Consider the following 20,703-nt stretch of genomic DNA (forward strand, 5'->3'; position numbering starts at 1 on the left):
AAAAAAATCAGCAGCACTTTGTAGATAGTTGGGTCTCCTGATGGTTTCAGATATGCGTTCACGTTGCATACAGAAGTCAGGGGAGGCTGTGCACATGCAGCTGGGGCAAAACTGGGCCAGAACTGAGCCAAACTGACATTTCTAGAAGTCCTCAGGGGTGAAGTTATGCACAAGCACCTGACGTCAGGTTTTAAAAAATGGCAACCAAAGTCGGCCACTTTGGAGTAAATATATGCTGTATATATGTTGCTCTATATGCGCACAAAGTAGAATGAAATGCTATGTAACAAACGCAAGTATAGATAAATGCTTACGGACAAACGACTGGTCGCTTGTCTTTGATAGGTCAATTTGTAAATGCTGTTTTTTCAGCCGTCTGACGTGTTGTACACAGCAGCCTCAGCAACCAATTGCTTTCGCTCTTTTGCTGACATAAAATTTCATGCAACAGCGCATCTTGGAACGATCCATACCAGTTCCTTAACACTGTGGGGAAATCATAACACTGTAACACTTTTAATAATACAAACAAACAAAAAAAGTCAAACTTTGGGGGGCAGAAAGAAATTATTTAGCAATTATTGTTTCCCCCTGCCTCAAAAGCTGAGTTTTACTCCTGGTAATAAATAGAAGGTACATACTCTTCAGATTGTCTGTAACAATTTTGCAATGTATATTACTTAACACAATTGGTCTCTTCATGTCTGCACATACAGTATCATTTCTGAACAAGTTAATAATGGGTTATACTGTATTTTTGCCTTGCCCAATATATATAGATACACCTTCAGCAAAATTTCTTCTCAATATTTATACTATTAATTGGACCAAATGACAAAAAAAAAAAAAAAAAAACCCAACCAAAAATAAAAGAAGAAGAAGAGGAGGAAGAAGAAGAAGAGGGGAGCTTCCTTTACACTTGAGTTTGATGCTGGGTCTCCACAAATGGAATGTGAACATTTTCTAGGTTGAGTTCCTCCACGCTTTCATAGTCACTCATGGCTACTTCGGAGTCATCAAAGCCGCAGCTGGCTGAGACGTCAGAGGAGGAGGCATCTAGAGAGTTGTGCAAGGATAAGGGCATCTTACCTGCACTAACGTTTTCTGTGTTCTGGCTTGGGCCAACAGCAAAAGTACTAAATTCGTTCCCAGTCTGAGACCCTGCGGTGTCCGTCTCATTGGGGAACTGGTGAGGAGGGAGGTATTGGCTAGGGTGGAAGTGCGGCCGTCGCCTGCAATCGGGGCTGAGCGTACTTGCCATTGAGACCGGCTGCGAGGGCGGGAGGGTTTCATATTGGTCCGGGTAATCCTCTGGAAGAGGAGGCGGTAACTGGTCCTGGCTTAAAAACTCCTCTTCGTGAGGAGGAGGGTAGTCGCTGTCAATGTCATAGCCGCCAAGGTAGTAATCTGTTTCCAGCTCTCTGGTACTGCCGTGATGAGCCGAGCCTCCATCTGCCGTCTCAAAGTTGGGCACTTCCTCGATGTCGGACAAGCGAGCACTTGGCATCCAGTCAGAGGTGTCCCAATGATACGCTGCAGCAGGAGAGAGAACCACAGCGCTCCGTTAGGATGGGGCCACTAATGAGAACGAAGCGTCCTGCATGCACGCGCCTCTTAGTCCTCACAGCACATTCGAATCACAGCATGCGCCACAGGCCATCGACACAGGTCAGCCATGCTCTGACAGGGGAGGGAGGGGCAGGGGAGGAGAATAAATGGTATTATGATGCTAATGCAAACAAGCAAAGAAACAAAACACGGCCACTCTCAGGCGCTTCGCTTTTGAAGATGTTACTAGACTGTGTTAGAAACTATGAGTCCAAGAAATCAAAATGACAAAAATCTCTGCATTAATGCTTTTCACACTTATTTGAAAAAATCTATAAATGCATGCTGATGGTATCACATCTAGTCTCCCCTTCCACCTCCAATGACTTCGTTTCAAGAAAGAAAGTGTGCAAGCAAATAATCTGATCGACTGAAAACTGGATCCTGAAATAAAAAAAAGTGGCTGGCCATTCTCATGCAGCATTTGAACCCAACAGAATTCAAACAAAAGAGGACACATGAAGCAGTTCAAGAAAAAAACCAGATCAAGTCAGTGCCCTGCCCACCCCAGCCCAGTCCAACAGGCAGAAAGCGTCTCAGAAAAATCACCTCTGTTGTAGTTCTGTCCTTGATCCATAACAGACACTGTCAGATACAAAGCGAAAAGTAAAAACTGGTAACTCGGACCTTGTTACCAGCGTAGTATTACACGTGAAAATACAAAACTCCGCATGCATATTTCTAACGTACAGCTGCCTTGGTGTCGTTTTAATAGGATTTTTAATAGTTCTTTATTTTAGCATACAAGATAAGCTTGCCCGGTCAAATGCAGACATACATAAAGAAATGATTATGTCATGTGTATTATATTCCTTTTCTATCATATCTTAATTATTTACCCTCACTGAACAGATACGGAATTACATTAGAGCTGGAATTCTTAATACAAAAAGGGCTATCCACCATCTCTATGGTTTATATTTGCAAAGTACATTTCTCTCTCACGTGTTCACTTTGAAACAGAAAAATAAGAATCTACCATTCTCAGGGCCGGTTCAAACAAATCTGGGCCCACCTGGGCTCAGATACCATGGTGATGGGCACGGTATAAGAACCTGAATAGAATAGAATACAAAGCCATTTAATGGGGCCATCAGCTACAACGCCTCACAACCCCATACCCACCTCCCACCTGCACTGCCATGCTAGCCGGTGGGGAGGGAGGCATTCCAGTATGGAGAGGGTGCAGGGGTGGGGGAGAGAGCAAGGAAAGAGGTTTTATGTGAGACAAGAGCGGGGAATAAGCTGCAGCGTTTTCTAGATGAGATGCTCTTGTTCAGCCACATGTTACCGGGCTTCATGCAAGAAGTCACTGGGCAAGGGCTCTGGACTGCATTGCTGGAGGAGGTCTGGCCGGATAAAATAGGCCTTTACGGCATTACTGTACTTAACTTCTGGGGCTCAGCCGCAGACGAGGGCAGAGAAGACTATTCTCCAGGCCTCCACCTATTAACACCACTCTTGCCCTTGCTTATCACCACATGGCGCGTGTGGTGATGCCGATATCTTCCTTCGCTCATTAGCCAGGCAGTAGCTTTCCACCTGCCCCGCGCTAGCCTGGGGCGAGGAGGGCTGGGGCTACTGCAGGTTTAGCAGCAGTGTCTGAACCGGCCCTAACCACTCTTCTCCTTCTCCACGTCTCTTTTTTTTTCATCTCTTTTTGCCGTCTTTCGGTCAGTGTAATGGCATTGCACCCGAGATGCGTCAGGTCCCTCCGAGCTGTGTGGTTTCAGGATCCAGGAGAACCTCACTAATTTTCTGACTCACACAACCCCCGGCAGCTCCCTGGGGAAAGAGCCCCGTCCTCCCGCGGCTCCGCGGCAGTGATTCTGCCCGCCGTGCGCCGGGAACTCCGGCGCCGCTAGCGATTCACCACTTTCACCAGCTCTGCTGCAGCGCGTGCGAGATTCATACGTCTCGTATAAGGAACTGGGAAGTGGGCAAAGCATTTTCAGTGGCAGCCGCTTGAAATTGCTGCCAGACTGGTGTTTTCTGACCTGTAAAGCATGATGGGGAGCCAATGTGTTTGCTTAAGCTTTCCTTTAGGAAGGCAAGGCCATTTACAGTCTCTGTGCTTTCTTTTCAGTCTTGTTTTCTTATTTTTTTGAGTAGGACTTTCCTTTTGAGTTGACCGTGGCTAATTCATTTTATTTGCTAGCCAGACTTCAGGAGATCAGTAAATATAGTATAGACAAATACTCAAGTGCCATCACTAGCTAGGGAGTAAAAGTGCTTCTCAAAACAACCATGACACTGGCTCAAGAGAAAAATCAGTTGTTTCACAAAAAGAATTAACTTTATAATTTTTAAGCATTATTCAGATCTGATCACCTCACGTCTGCAAAACCTGCCTTAAATTTGCTGAAGACAGATTAAATTTTGGACTTGTGGATAACTTGGTGTTGGGTTGACATTTTCCCAAGGACACGATAAATGTTGGATAAATAAACAAAAGTAATGTTTACCTTTGGTACATCACATTTCCTCAGTGCTTTACAGGAGAGGAAAATAGTGATATTCCTGTTTCACAGGTAGGGAAACCAGTTCACTTGTAACATGATGTGCCTGAGGTTACCCAGGAGGTCAGCGGCAGAGCTGAGCGTTGGGTCCTTGGCCCCAACTGCCGTGCTCTGTTCAATGGGCACACCAACCCCAGGGGAAAGGCGGTGGCACACAGGCTGCCTCGCCACACGGCATCCACCCAGTTGTGTCTACACATCTTCTGTCTGACACTGTTACCTGGGAGAAACCAGCCACCTGCCTGCCACCACTTTGCTCCTCTCCACGCTGTCCCGTTGGAGTGCACGGCCCAGCTTTACTGCAGCCTGGGACACTCGATAGCCTTCCTGCGTCTTCTTGTCTTTCCCAGCCTCTGCAGCCAGGACAATCTCAGTCATTTGGCTCTGTTATCAACCTAATCCTATTCTCTCTGAAGGCAATGGGAATAAGCAAGCAAAAACATTGACTTCAACAGAAGAGGATGAATGCTTGACACTTTTTCTGCCACCTCCAATCAGCCACAGGTATTTTGTGGAAACATCGCTCTGGTGCTTTCATGTTTGCTGGTGAACATGCTGATCTGCAAATACCCATCCCCTCCACGGGTTTGCTGGTCAGTGTTGATTAGTGAGGTTCTGCTGGAATGTTTCACAATGAAAACACGAAGCATTGTTGCATAAAAAGAAAGAAAAAAATGTAAATACCTTCATTTTCTATAGTGTCAACTACATTGTTGACAAGCTGTATGACAGTCACTATGGAAGCTTGCAGGGGAGGGAAAGCAGAAAATAAAGGGAAAGGAAGGACAGCTTCAGGTTAGTATTTAAAACACACATCATATGTTACCACAATAAATTGTGTCAAACAGACGGAACTGACATTGAAAACAATAAAAAAAAAAAAGAAAGGCTGCCGACCAATGCATGATTTATGCAGTGGGTTGCAGGACATTTCATTTCAGATATTCCCATACATTTTCCAAGTGGTGATAAATTCCAAACCAGCATATCCAGAAAGGCATATGGGATGATGTGTATCACCTCATAAATTCAAGCAGACTGGCCAGCTGATTCAATTAACCAGAGCGGTATCTTGTCTACCTGACACTAATTTCTAATCCATTCTTGTTTAAAGGTCTCCAGAGACCGTGCCATGTGCTCCAAGGGATCATTATCTTTTAGACCATCACACCATCTGAAACGGTGCTACGCTTAATCTATTTCCTAAGAGGAATGTTCTACTTATTTATTATTTGTGCTGTGCTGTGTAGTACCTCTGGGACGTTAAGTAGTACTGCTATAATTAGGAGGACGCATCCAAGTAGGTTTGGTTCAAAATTTGATCTGTGTTTGACAGAGTATTTCCACAAATGCTTTGTGTGTTCTCTGCAAAACATACTTTTCCCTTAAAATAGTTAATAAAGACTGTGTAATTGTTTAACAGGCCTACAATGTGTGGTCGTCTAGGTGATCTGCATTTTGGACCAACTAACACTCCTGCCTTTGGGGACCCCACCAAAACCAGAGGGAAAGCCCTGGTTCAGTAGGTACTGGATCTGTCCTTTTTCCTTTGTCTTTAATTATGAGAAATTATGAGGAAAAAATTATGAGTAGGCTAAGGGGACCAGAAATATTGGGCAAGACATACTTTTTTGTTTCACACGGCCAATAGACTTAGAGGTCACAAGAAACATATTAATAATAATAGTGCCATTCAAATACACGTTGAATATTTTGACATCTTTGTTAAACTTTGGGCACGGAATCAAGGATCAGATGGAATTTCCTCAGTCCTTGTGAAGGCTTGGCAAAAAGAACCTTGATAAACCAAAGAAACTGTGTTCGATGGCTACATTGAGCATGTCTATGCCATCAACAGCACTGGTAATTGTACAAGGGAGACTTGTATTGGCTAATGCACAGTAAACATTACGGAAAAATAAGTGACTCCATGTAATTAGCTGCTGCGTGGGCGGGAAAAGAGGTGGAGGGCAGCCGTAAACTGTAACAGAACAACTGGGAGTGAAAAACAGAAGGTCAAAAATCAGGGCCAGCACAGTCTTCATTGCAACCCAGGGTTGGCTCTGCTGGGAGCTGAGCACAGCATGTTCACGGAAGAGAGGGAACTTCTACCCCAGGCAAGGCAATACCCAAATCCAGCATTGCTCGGGGGTAGAAAATTGGTGTCATCAACAGCAATTGGGACTTCCCAGCACCACTATCCATTGGTCTGCAGTGAAACAGTAACCCAAAAATACACTTTTGTCAAATTTCCCCCATTCAAAATAGCTTACCATGGAAACTTGCTTTTGAAGCGACTTCTCAAAATATTATTGCTGAGAGTGGGCAACTTTTTTTTTTTTTTAAAAAGTTTGTGGCTAGTAAAATTTTTTGATATTTGACCACACAAAATACTGCTTTCTACTCTCAGCAAAGACTACAGGAGCTGAGCAATTTAAATGCAGTACAGATAAGGTGCAAAAAATAAAAGTAGGCTCAGAATCACACCCGAAAAGAGAATGCACGGTGGGACAACCCCTGTTCCATCCCGCAAGAGAAGGCTCTGGGCGCCCTGGAGAGGGTGAGTGGGGGCTGCCTGCACCTGATACAAACTGAACAGCACGGGACGGTTCACACCTTCGGCGGGGTGCATCCCAGCGCTTCTCAGGTGCGAAATGGGTTTCCCCAGTTGGAAGCGATTTTCACAAGACGGGGTTGGCACAGCAGGCTGGTACAAGCCTGTCCCCGCTGCTAGCCATGTCAGCAGCCCGCAGCACTGCTCTCGGCTTTGGGGGAAGGAGTCTGGAGAAGGAGCAGCCTGTCCTCTCTCCCCAAAGTGCGTGGATGCTGAACTGCGTTTGTTGCAGCTTCACTGACAAACTTGTAACCTTTGCGGGGATGTGAAGGATGAAGAATTAAAATGACAGGAAGGGGAAGGATTTATGGCTTCAAGAAGGATATCCATTAGCCCCTATGTACATGTATGTGAGCATGTATATGCTTACTTATGCCTGTATTTATGTTTTAAGCTCTTTCCCCGCAAACCCTCCCTGCTGCTGCTAGAAAACCAGAGCGTGCAGCTTTGCTCTGACCTCTGTAAAACGACTCAGGTGATTTAAGTTTCTTCTCTAATTCTTCCTGAAGATAAGAATTTGTCTAGACCCTGACCTAGAATTGTTATCTCTAAAGGCTGTATTTTAAATACAGCTTTCTCAAAAATGAGTGGGCACAGAAGGTCCAATCCCGCTTCAGTGGGGTACGGCAGCACTGATTTAAATGGGGGCAGGATCAGAAGCTTGAAAAGCCTAATTAGAATTTGGGAGTTATAAAAAGTAATCACGTACAATAAATGACCACCTGAATAATTATTCTAAAAGTAATTATAATATTAATACATATTACTAAAATCATCAAAATTCTAATAATTGTTGTAAAAAACACTAAAGGTCTTTTTTGGGGGGTGCAGGAGCAGAAAAGCATTGAGAAGATTGACAAAAATACTCATGATGCTTCAGCCACAGCTGAACCAAAAGGAACTGCAAGTGTACTTCTCTTTAAGTGCGTTTTCCAACATTTAGGAGTACCTAGGGAAGAGCTGCATGACATGACTGAGGAACTGAGTCTCCAGACAGTTCATTAACTGGCGGCTGAGGAAACTAAGTGCAATTTCTTTGTGCTAATTTTTTTCTGTGTATCTGAATGAGGCTTCCCTGACATCCATCATCCCTCCCTGGCAGAAACATCTTGCCTTTTCTCAGACCCACCGCTCAACATACACGGGCCGTAGGAACAAAGGTTTGCTCTGACTTTGTAGGCCTCTTTCAGGCTGTGTATGGCTCTGCCCATGTCACCCACTGAGATAATGATGTAGGACATGAGAGTGGGCAACGAACATGCGCCGAGCAAGGACTCAATGGTGCTTTATTGTTTGCCGGGCTGTGATTGCCAGGGAGAGGCCAAGCCACCAGGGACTGGCATATCTGCTCATTGCTGCGGCCGAGCACCAGCAGAGTTGTGCTGGGACCATGAATGAGACCTGGCAAACGGCACACAAATTCCCTTTAATTTGACTGATGAAACAGGGAAGATTATCCTCTTCCAAAAGGCAAAATGATAGAATTTCTACAGTTTCACTTGCAACCTATGAGTCAGCTTATATCCTGGCAATGTGACTCTGCTGTGCTGCACCTCTAATTCACTGTAAAGCTTGGTACTGGTACAACAGCTCCAAGCGTCACGATTTTAATTATGTTCCTATAATTTCAGAAACGGACACAAAGTGAAGGTTTGAGCCCAGGACTTTCTGACTTTAAGCATCATTAAAGGATTTTCTAGATGTCACCTAAATATTTTAAATAATATCAGAAAGAGAGTTAAATAGCTTTGTCCCCAGCATAATAAAGATAACCATTTCTTACCATTATCATCACCGGAATCAGACTGGAATGAGCTGAGGGACTGTACTTCGGAGTTGCTGCCTTTATTACTTCCTGCAAAACAGGTCACTTCTTCAGCGTCATCAACCCCTTTACCTTCATTGACAGCAAAAACAAAGCAAAATGGTACTCTCTAGGTATGCACATTTGTCTATTTATACCACAGAGCCATTTAAATCCTGCCAACAAGTAGCCTTCTATTATTTTTGTCAGAATAAAGTTATTTCCTTCAGACAGAGGAAATGACCTGCTGGTCAAGACGTCAAGAAGTCAGCTGATGGAAGACACCTAGACTTCTGAAGTGTTTGAAACACAAAGAGTCTTTCAAGTGGCTGACACCACTGTAATCAAGGAAGAAACATCTATATTCAGTATTGCCTTTTTGGATGACATGTAGTCTCAGCAACAAAGAAAATGATGACTTAAGAAATGTGGTATAAACATCTTATACAAGAGATTACAGTTACATTTATCTTTACTGTTCATTTCCTAATATGAGCCTCATTAAAGGCTCATTCAATGCTCAATAAAGTTATTGTGCATCTTTTTATTCAAATCAGTGGCCCTTGGATCAGGTTTTAATGGCTCCACCACTGACATATAGTAGATTATGTTTCAATTTACATATTGCTTTTCATCAGGGACATTCGGTCTTGACAACTCTTATACAGTGTAGAAATGTAACTGCAGCCTATGGTATAAATTCTCATGTAATTAAACACACGTGAATAAACACATTCGACTATACATTATACGAGTGATAATAAGGAACACAAAAAGTTATCCTCCACGGTAAGCACTGAGACACCTGAGCTAATTACAAATGAACAAGCTCAGGTGCTGCAGGCACGAAAGCACAGCTCTCCACCCGCTAGCTGTAGATATTTCTACCCAGCATGAGGCACCTCCATACAGCAAGGGCTGATTTGCTCCCGCTGAGAAGTAGGGTATGTAGTAGATGGAGTGAGTGCTGCAGTAACGAAGCTGCACTGCTTCCCACTCCTTGACAGCTGAGGTCCGTCTCCGTGGCGTGGTCTCATGCTGTGCAGAAATTCATACAGACACCAGCAGCGTCTGAGGCAGAAACACCCAACAGAGCACGTACGGGGGCTGGCATGCTGATGCTTTCAATTAGCAAAACTGTACTTAATGGTTAAACAGGTCAACCACAACACAACTGTGAAATACAGCCCAAAGAAAGGAAAATTAATTCCTGTTTTTCACTAGAAGACCATAGCCAATATGCGGCCTTACATGAAAATGAGCAGGTCGGGGCACAGGTATGAGGCAGTGCCAGATTCCTCTCTCTTTTCCTCAATTCCTATTGCCTAAAACTATGGGGATATGAAAGATTCTGGATCATGGAGTTTTGTTTGAGAGTTTTGGCTAAGTTAAGGTGTTGCAGTGGGGTTGAAGATGTATTAGGGAAAACTCCTAAAAAGAGAAAACATCATAAAAAACCTGCGGATGCTAAAGCAAACTTCTCCCAGTCCATATGACATGTTCTGACTTGCAAGGATAGACAACGTAGGGCCGTCACTCTGTCCCAGCAAACTGGTATTTCCTGCTGTAACAGAATATGTGAAGTTTGCTGCATCTCCAGCAACGTGTTCAGGAATGGAGGGGGCACTGTGTTACCAGGTGAGAAACCATCAGAGCACAAACAGGGTAAGTGTGGGGATCAAATTTTGTGATCACTCCGATACTGAATGCAGATGGGAATGCAATAGACTGAAAAGGCGATGCTATAAGTAGTGCATGATTTTCTGCTTCATTTCATAGGCACTGGAAGTAGAAAATATTAGTTCATTTGTCCCTGTTGCAAAACACTATTGCTTCTTGCAGAAGATTTAAACGTTTTTAACTCCCTCGGGAGACAAACTACCCAAACCGAGTTTGTATTTGAGAATTCTGCCCCAAATTATTTTTCCCAATAGAAAGATGATTGCATTGTATCACTTGAAGAACTAACGCTCAGAGCACTTACTCATATGTGCTTTCTGAGCAAGTGAAACAAATGCGCTTAGTCATACTTAATGCATAGAAGTAGAGGTCTTGTACACTTAGTTTAATTATAACCTTTCAAAATTAAACCAAATCACTTCTTGGAGAAATGTAACAATTGTAAGTGTATGAGGTTGGAGCATTAAGAGTACCTGTGCCACCATACCTGCTGCACCCTGAAGTCAACCCTTACCTATGACAGGGAAGACCGAGACAGGCATGCAGCAGTACTTACTTTCCATCCCAGCATCCCACGTGCTCTTCCTGATGGAGTCACAGTCAGAGCGACAGGGAGACACAGCGGGCAAGTTCGGAGCTACGCTGCACACCACCACTCCCCGCCTGGCTGTCAGTATTCGAGGGGACTCAGGATGAAATGTCGTCATCTCCTGGTGCTCCACACCAAGCCCATCCACTATCTTGTCCAGGTTATTCCTTGAATCACTCTGGAAGCATGGGGTATAGGCCATTGGCCTCACCGGGACCTGTGGAGGCCCAACCTCTTGGTAGATATTTCTGGTGTCTCCACTGTTCCTGATGTTCTTGAATTGGATGCCGTTGCTCTTGTTGAGCAAGGCAGCAGTGGCCGGATCCTGTACGAGCGTGATGTTGTTGCGGGAATAGTTCTTCCTGAATACTTTCTTACGAAAGATGATAAAAAGGACGATCAACACAAATATGACAAACAGGACCACGGCTATTCCTATCAGCTCCTCCTTGCCGACGTATGAATGCCCAGCTTGTATATTGGGAACCACCACGGGGCGAAGACCACAGTATTGTCCCACATAGCCAGGGGTGCAGTTACACAGAAATGAACCAAATATGTTGACACAGGAGCCACCATTTTCACATTCCTCTCTTTCGCACTCATTGATGTCTTCTTCACACCTTAAAAGAAGAAAAGGAGAGTATGGAGTTTGCAGAACACCTAGCAAACAACCCAGCTTGTACATGATGACTTATCTTGTCCAAGTGGTACATTATGGTTAACACTGTGATGGTGCTTGGCAAATGATCTTATTATTATATTATTTAATGGCATTTACTTTTTTCTACAGCTATTCTGTGGGTTTTTAAGACAACATAATGGAAACATCAAGAAGGAAATAAGAGTTTAAAGCATCTGATAGGAAAAGGCTCCTTGACTCTAATGAGGCTCACTGAATGTAATAGAGAATCTCAGCCTTTTTGCATTGTTTTTGGACCATCGCATGGGATTCAACACAAAATATTAGGAGAATTCAAGGAAAAAATAGTTGAGAAAAAATATAGTAAAAAAATCAGAGTACTCATTCAAGAGAAGAGGAGGATACACTGTGTAAGATTAGTTAGGGCTGGAGATACAATGAGCAAATATTAAAGAAGCAGCGGGAACCTTAAAGAGGGAGAAGAATTGGAAAGAAGAGGTGATTAAAAAAAGGCAGAACAAAAAGTACAAACAGTACACAAACTATATTAGAAAAAAGCATGTTGATGGGAAGGTCAAGGGATTTTCTGTTTCTACACCAGGTACATGATCAAGGCTGGGATTTAAAAAAAACACAGAATCACAGAATGGTAGAGGTTGGAAGGGATCTCTGGAGATCATCTAGTCCAACCTCCCCGCCAAAGCAGGGTCACCTACAGCAGATTGCACAGGAACGCATCCAGGCGGGTTTTGAGTATCTCCAGAGAAGGAAAATCCACAGCCTCTCTGGGCAGCCTGTGCCAGTGCTCTGCCACCCTCAGAGTAAAGAAGTTTTTCCTCATACTCAGATGGAATTTCCTCTGTTCCAGTTTGTGCCCATTAAAATGAATGCAATAAATTTGGCTTTTATGTCAGGGCTAAGGTGACTAAATAACTGATTCATTTTCAAAATAAAAGATTACATAGCAGCTTCCACAGGCTTTATGGGATTGCTCAAAAAGCCTCTAACACTTAGGTGTGCGGCATCTCAGTGAAAACTGTCTGGAGATAACATCCCGAAACAATAACTTAGGATGCCAAGTTCAGAAAAGGATTTCAGAACATGCAAGCCTCATGCATTTCTCAGCTGTCATTAGCTTAGACTTGAAATAAGCACTAAGTTTTGGGTTATTTTTTGCTAGGCGAATCATAGCTTTTGGTTACGAAATGCCTGATCAAAAAGCCCACCACCAGTGAATTGAAAAGCTCCCGTGGCCCACCTGGAGAGGGTCACTTACGTTACTCCCGTCAGGCCATTTTTGCAGTTACAGATGAAAGCGTTGCCGATGGGATCGCACGAGCCTCCGTTCCGGCAGGGATTTGGGAAGCAGGCTGTGATTTCCGACTCACAATTCCTCCCCATAAACTGGGAGAGGCAATTGCACTGGTAGCCTGGGAGGTGAGGGACACAGAGAAATAAATCAGAAGCCTACCACTGCATCTGTCTAGAAGCAAGGGGATCTATTTGGCCACTTTACTCCAAAAAAAATATATTGTACTGTGAAGGAAAGGGGATGTTTATATTCATTCTGGTATGTCTGTGTGGTCCACACTAATGCCAGGCTAGAGTTTGTTTCTCTGGGATGTCTGGACAATGGGGGCTCATGTCTACAATCACAGACCAGAGGAATCGCTGCAGCCCAGGCCGCCCCGATCACCATGATTCAGATAAGAATAAATGTTGTCCACGAACAACTTTGGTCACAAGAAATATTCCAGATCATGGAAGAATCTCCCAATATATTTGAAAATATAGACCATATTTGCTGATAGCGGCAGCCCACACTCCTTTAGGGGCTTCACTGAAGAACAAATACATGAGCTGAGAGCTCTTCCACATCTGCCTTTCAGAAGGATGACACACAGAATCACGGAATCACGGAGTTTTCAGAGTTGGAAGGGACCTCTAGAGATCATCTAGTCCAACTCCCCTGCTAAAGCAGGATTGCCTGGAGCACATTACTCAGGACTGCATCCAGGCGGGTCTTGAAAATCTCCAGAGAAGGGGACTCCACACCCTCCCTGGGCAGCCTGTGCCAGTGCTCTGTCACCTGAACCGTAAAGAAGTGTTTCCGTGTATTTGAACGGAACTTCCTGTGTTCTAACTTGTGCCCATTGCCCCTCGTCCTGTCACTGGGAACCATTGAAAAGAGCCTGGCTCCATCCTCCTTCACCCCACCCTTTAGATACTTGTATGCCATAATAAGGTCTCCCCTCAGCCTTCTCTTCTCCAGGCTAAAGAGTCCCAGCTCTCTCAGCCTTTCCTCGTAAGGCAGATGCTCCAATCCCTTAATCATCTTAGTTGCCCCCACACAGGTGGGATGTAACAGTAATAAAACACTTGATAATGATACCACTTTCATAAAGGGCATCATCCTGGCACGAACTATATAACCTTCATCATACCAACTGACCTGGGCAACGCCAGCCCTAATCAAAGCTGATTATGTGCAGTGTGTGCTATTAAGGGACTGATTAATCCCCGGCTGCAAGACATCAGACATAACTCACTCAAGTGGAGGGGGACCCTGTAGGGGATCAAAGTCCTACTTCCACGTTTCTTGACAACAGAGAAGCAACACCGGAGTAAAAATGAGTTTTTAAACCCATCAGTTCACTCTGCTGAGTATCAAATGACAAATCTTTTTTTTTTTTTTTCTCCGTGTGATTTCATATGGCATAATGCCACTAATAAAAACTTTATTTAAGGTCACGAAGAAATCCAGTGAAGCAGTGCATCTCTTTATGTTTTGAACTGGATATTGAAATCTGAGTGCATTTTCACTTGAAAAGAGCAAGGAACACGTAGGCAGTCCCTGGGATAGAAAGAATCCTAGACTGGAGATGTTGAACGAGCAAAATTTTCCTGGACATCTGTAAAAAACTTTAGCTGATATTTTAAAAAAACTACTTGCAGAATCCAAATGCCCCAAACAGATGTGTAGGCAAGGTTCAAGCTCCAGTTATGGGATTCCCACACTTATCGAATATAGCATATTAAACAACTGGAACAAGGAACCTTCCTGTCATTAATTCTGCTGGAGCTAGAACCGAAATGGTTGAACACAACTCAATTCAGTTTCAAGATTATTGGAGATCAAGCTGATGTAGCTGAAATACCTCAGTGGTGAACTTTCTAAACATATTTTTAAAATCTTTCTGTATCTATACATCTGAAAAAAACAATCCAAACATATTTTTAAAGTCACTGTTCTAGGAAACAAGGCAGAAATTTCCAGCACAGCTACAAGGAAAAAGAATTTCATGGAAACACTATGGAAAAGCCCAGTGGAGGCACGAGGCAAAAGCAATTCTGCATTAAGACTCCCACATCTTTTATGTTCTATCTGGTTCAATTCGCCTTGTTCAGTTACTCTAATTGAATTCTTTCATGAGGACAGGCTTCAGAGAACAAACTTGGAACCAGACTTGCTGGTGTATTCAGTCAACAGTCCAATCCTATTTAATTGAAGATAAATGAAATAGATACTCAAATCTCATGCTGTTTTGTTGTCCTGCTACAAGAAGGGAGATAGAAGCACTGCTGTTTTCAAGGTTGCAGAGCTAAGAAGAGAAACAATTTGACTTTGGGGATTCCTAGAAAGCATGTTTGGTCCACATCAGCAGGATGGGATTATTTTTTTTTTGGTGTCTTAAACATATCTCACTCAGACAACGTCAACAACTTTCTGGACCTGTGGAGATCTGGGTCTGAAGAATTACAAAACTGAGACTGCACCGGGCACTGCAGTTTGATACCATGCCTACGGAAGATTTATTGTTACTTGGCAAAGTAGCTGATCTAGAAATACTGCAAGTAGAAATCACAGCATGAATAAATAAGGCTGTTTCAGTGCTTCATTTTATGACTGAACAGTGACATCTATAGTTCAAAAATTTACAGTAATGTTTTATATATTTTTTATGATCTCCATGAGTTTAAGTGCAATGAAAATGTTCAAATATAAAACATTTTATTCATAAACAAATCTGTTGCCTTATATAATAGCAGAGTAGGTATGTTCTTCTATTTGTTATCTGATATTTTAAACCCACCTAACTTTAAAGTGACTTTAAAAAACAAATTTCTGTACCTAAAAGTTACTGGTTGTCAACCATTTGTAAGACAAAGCCTTTGAATCACTTTCTTTTCATATCTTGTGCTTGTTTCAGCTGATTAAGCTCTGGGTTCTCAGTCTGTTACATTTATTCACTGCAAAAAAACCCTTGAGAAATATTGATTTGGTAAAAAAAATAATCCTTTTAGCACCAAGTATAAAAGGAACATGGATTTATTCATTACTATTTTTGCCTATTGTTTACGTTAAAGATGCACTAACTTCAATTAACTTTTTATACTAAGATGAGATGAAACTGAATGCTCCAGATGGGTCAGAGCTCTACTGGGCAACATAAGAACAAGACCAAAATATAAAGTCTGCTTCTGAAAGCCCACATTTTTGACTGAATGTGATTTAATGATAGTGAACAGTCAGCTATTAGAAGACTGATGCATTCAGCATAGATTCTAAGTCTGGGGATCAAAGTTAGAAATAAAAAAGGCAATAAACCAAGACAGTATTAAATTACAATATTTATCGCTGACTTCTCCTGCCGTCGGAAGCCCTGCCATACAACTGCCAACTCTGAGCCACTGGCAAAAGACAGAGAACTTTCCCGTGACACACACGCTCAGAGCTGCAGAGCATTCACCCGGGAGGTCTCCAACACAGCAAAGCATATGTCGAATTTCATGGAGTAGGGAAGTGAAGAGCCGATACGACGGCTCAGTACACAGCATATATCGACTCGGCCAGCAGACTTGCCAGACCTTTTATGCTTTTCCAAACCTCTCAGCAGAGGCTGTAATTTTGCCCGCTGCTGCACGTTGTAGCCACATGGCTGTGGACAAAGTGCAATCGTAAAGAAAACCCTTTTGGTCAGGAGTGCATCTGGGGTCTAACAAAGAATTTTTACGACAATTTAATATCCTGGTAATGTATCATGCATTTATTCCCACCTGTTTAGCACAAGAATAACAAGCAAACTTCCCATGTCTCAGGACAACAGAGCTGAAGAAAGGGCTAAGTGCCCTGTTCTCTCAGCAGGGGATGAAAAAATCCTTTCAAGCAGTTCAGGGCTTGTTCCTGCTCACAATACAGGCACTGGAAGTCTTGGAAATTCATCAGCATTTAAGGTCATACAGTCCATCTGATTTCCCTCCAAGAGACAGAAATATTCCGTTTTGCACACTGATGCTGGAAGTTGTTGATCTGCACTGTCCAAGGCAGCACATTTTCTGATGTCACCACCATACTGCTTCAGAGGGAAACAGTGGAAAAAAATAGAAAGCTCTGGTAGACACATCTGCAATGCTGCTGGGGTGGGACCACAACACCCTCAGCATGTGCCACAACAGCTGACCTAAGAGCAGCAACAAGCTATGAGCAACGACTACGTCTACATCAGCAAGCCCTGCGGAGCAACGGCCGGGGGACTGTGCAGCAAAACAGCTGCTGCTGAGGACCCAGCACTCTCAGTGCACATGTCAGGGCTTTGGGATCATGTTAGTTGCACTCCTGGTGCATGTCTTCCAGCTCAGAGTGTCCAGAGGGAAGCCTGGTCCTGCCCTTCGAGACCTCACCTCTCCACAACAGGAATCAAAGCATAGTGAGAGGGGATCACAGAATCACAGAATCACAGAATTTTCAGAGTTGGAAGGGACCTCTAGAGATCATCTAGTCCAACGCCCCTGCTAAAGCAGGATTGCCTGGAGCACATTACTCAGGACTGCATCCAGGTGGGTCTTGAAAATCTCCAGAGAAGGGGACTCCACACCCTCCCTGGGCAGCCTGTGCCAGTGCTCTGTCACCCTCACCGTAAAGAAGTGTTTCCGTGTATTTGAACGGAACTTCCTGTGTTCTAACTTGTGCCCGTTACCCCTCGTCCTGTCACTGGGAACCATTGAAAAGAGCCTGGCTCCATCCTCCTTCAACCCACCCTTCAGATACTTGTACGCCATAATAAGGTCTCCCCTCAGCCTTCTCTTCTCCAGGCTAAAGAGTCCCAGCTCTCTCAGCCTTTCCTCGTAAGGAAGATGCTCCAATCCCTTCATCATCTTAGTTGCCCTTCGCTGGACTCGCTCCAGCAGTTCCCTGTCTCTCTTGAACTGGGGAGCCCAGAACTGGACACAGTATTCCAGTTGTGGCCTCACCAATGCAGAGTAGAGGGGGAGAATGACCTCCCTCAACCTACTGGCCACACTCTTCCCTACGCAGCCCAGGATTCCATTGGCCTTTTTGGCAACAAGGGCACATTGCTGGGCCATGGATAATTTACTGTCTACCACAACCCCCAGATCCTTCTCCTCCAAGCTACTTCCCAGCAGGTCCGCCCCTAACCTGTACTGGTGCCTAGCATTCTTCCTCCCCAGGTGCAGGACCTTGCACTTGCTTTTGTTGAACCTCATTAGGTTCTTCTCTGCCCAGCTCTCCAGCTTGTCCAGGTCACACTGGATGGCAGCACGGCCCTCTGGGGTGTCAGCCACCCCACCCAGTTTGGTATCATCAGCAAACTTGCTGAGGATACACTCTGTCCCCTCATCCAGGACATTAATGAATATATTGAACAAAATTGGACCGAGTATTGACCCCTGGGGGACACCACTGGTTACAGGCCTCCAACTAGACTCTGTGCCGCTGATCACGAACCTCTGAGTTCTGTCCCGCAGCCAACTCTCAATCCACCTCACTATCACCTCATCTAGCCCATACTTCCTCAGCTTCCTAATGAGGATGTCATGGGAGACATTGCTAAAGTCAAGGTAGATGACATCCACAACTCTCCCCTCATCCAGCCAACCAGTTATAAGATCATAGAAAGCTATCAGATTGGTCAAGCATGATTTACCCTTGGTAAATCCATATTGACCACTTCCAATAACTTCCTCAACGTGTTTGGAGATGACATCCAGAATGAGTTGCTCCATTACCTTCCCAGGGACAGAGGTGAGACTAACTGGTCTGTAGTTCCCTGGGTCCTCCTTCTTGCCTTTCTTGAAGATCAGAGTGATGTCAGCCTTCCTCCAGTCCTCAGGCACCTCTCCTGTTCTCCATGACCTTTCAAAGACGATGGAGAGTGGTCTAGCAATAACATCCGCCAGCTCTCTCAGCACTCGCGGATGCATGCCATCAGGGCCCATGGACTTGTGAATGTCCAGCTTGGCCAAGTGGTCTCTGACACGGTCCTCCTCAACTGAGGGAAAATCTTCCTCTCTCCAGACCTTCCCCTTTGCCTTCAGAGTGTGGGATTCATGACAGGACAGCTTTAGCAGTGAAGACCGAAGAAAAGAAGGCATTCAGTAACTCTGCCTTCTCTGCGTCCTCCACCACTAGGGCACCTGTCTCATTCACCAGTGGGCCTACATTTTCCCTAGTCTTCCTTTTTCTATTGATATACTGAAAGAATCTCTTCTTATTGTCTTTAACTGCAGTGGCCAAGCTGAGTTCTGATTGAGCTTTGGCCCTTCTCATTTTCCCCCTACATAGCTTTGTTATATCTTGATAGTCCTCATAAGTTGCCAACCCCCTTTTCCAGAGAATGTAAACTTTTCTTTTTTTCCTGAGGTCCAGCCAAAGTTCTCTATTTAGCCAGGCTGGTCGTCTTCCCCGTCTGCTCGTTTTTCGAGACAAGGGGATGGCCTTCTCCTGCGCTTTTAAGAGCACCTGCTTGAAGTATGCCCAGCCTTCCTGGGCACCTTTGCTCTTCAAAACTGCCTCCCAAGGGACACTCTCGACCATGCTCCTAAACAGGCTAAAGTCTGCCCTTCGGAAGTTCAAGGTGGCAGTTCTGCTGGCTCCTCACCTTACTTGATCAAGAATTGAAAACTCTATCATTTCGTGATCACTCTGCCCAAGGCGACCTCCAACCTTTACATCCCCCACAAGACCTTCTCTGTTAACAAACAGTAGGTCCAGTAGGGCACTTCCCCTAGTTGGTTCCTTCACCAGCTGTGTTAGGAAGTTGTCTTCCACACACTCCAGGAACCTCCATGACTGTTCCCTCTCTGCTGCGTAGTATTTCCAGCAGACGTCTGGGAAGTTGAAGTCCCCCACAAGAATAAGGGCAGATGATCGTGAGACCTCTGCCAGCTGCTTATAGAATACTTCATTGGCTTCTACATCCTGATTGGGAGGTCTATAACAAACTCCCATCACGATGTCTGCCTTATTGGCCTTCCCCTTAATTCTTATCCATACACACTCAACACTGTCATCCACACTGTTAAGTTCCAGACATTCAAAACTGCCCCTAACATAGAGGGCCACCCCACCACCTCTCCTTCCTCGCCTATCCTTTTTGAAGAGTTGGTAGCCATCAATTACAGCACTCCACTTGTGTATGTCCTCCTACCACGTTTCTGTGATGATCAGAAGATTCATGTCAAAGCTCATTCATGATCTAAAACATTTATTTAGACATAGCCTTCTCCTGCCTACAGAGTCTTGGGCTTTCTGGTTGTTTTACAAGGCTTCTCTCATGCTCCTCCACTAATCTGAGTCCCCCCTATGTAGCCGAGTCTCACCTTCTCACTTTGACTCCAACAACTTTTCTCCCTGCCTTGTTGGAATGTCCCTGTCCAGAGGCAAAGGGATTTTTCAGCCCAGACCTTACCGCAGAGCACCATGCTGTAAGCGAGGCCACCACACAGGCTCCCTGCCTATACCTATGTTTGCCCGGCACTTAATAAGCAGAGACAGTGGCAAAAGGCAGGCACGGTGCCATCGGCAGATGGGGCGCTGTTATGCAGCGAACGTCTCCGTTGGTAGCGTTCCCAGTCTGAGCATCTGAATGTCTGTCTCTCCTCAGGTTTACTTGGCTTTATTAAAGAGGATGCTCCGAACTGCTGCCAATTCTTTTTCTGAACATGTGTACGCTCCTGTTTCTATCCCATGCGAGAGGAGCTGGCTTTTATCGGTTACGTGCTTTGGCTTTTGCATTTGATCTCCCTACGTAGTTTCTTTCCCTGCTGTGCAGCTAGACCTGAGGAACTCGACGTCCAGAAACAGGTCTGCCCCCGGCCCCGCTCACATCGCCTTTTATGGCAAGTTAACTGATGAGAAGAACTGAAGGTGAAGAGGACCTCCCCCAGCGTTTGTATTTTGGTACGTGTATGGACCTACCAGGCTGCCTTCAAGAAGCGTGTGTT

The 20,703-nt window shown here is 44.5% G+C and overlaps 1 protein-coding gene across 4 annotated transcripts in view; it reads right to left on the minus strand.

The window, feature by feature from the left end:
* Positions 1-913: 913 nt before the first annotated feature.
* Positions 914-20,703, minus strand: part of FAT3 (FAT atypical cadherin 3) — a gene marked incomplete at both ends in the record, with an annotated part of 338,041 nt that continues 318,251 nt past the window's right edge. For 2 of the 4 annotated variants that reach the window (XM_082485356.1, XM_082485355.1), the window contains 6 exons: positions 914-1,533; positions 2,158-2,193; positions 4,812-4,871; positions 8,525-8,638; positions 10,782-11,437; positions 12,734-12,887. In XM_082485356.1, coding sequence (XP_082341482.1) covers positions 914-1,533; positions 2,158-2,193; positions 4,812-4,871; positions 8,525-8,638; positions 10,782-11,437; positions 12,734-12,887 — 1,640 coding nt within the window. The remainder of the gene's footprint in view (positions 1,534-2,157; positions 2,194-4,811; positions 4,872-8,524; positions 8,639-10,781; positions 11,438-12,733; positions 12,888-20,703) is intronic. The other 2 variants (XM_082485358.1, XM_082485357.1) reach the window with 1 other exon arrangement.

Source organism: Vanellus vanellus (assembly GCF_965231255.1).
Source record: "Vanellus vanellus genome assembly, chromosome: 1".
Classification (NCBI taxonomy): Eukaryota; Metazoa; Chordata; class Aves; order Charadriiformes; family Charadriidae; genus Vanellus; species Vanellus vanellus.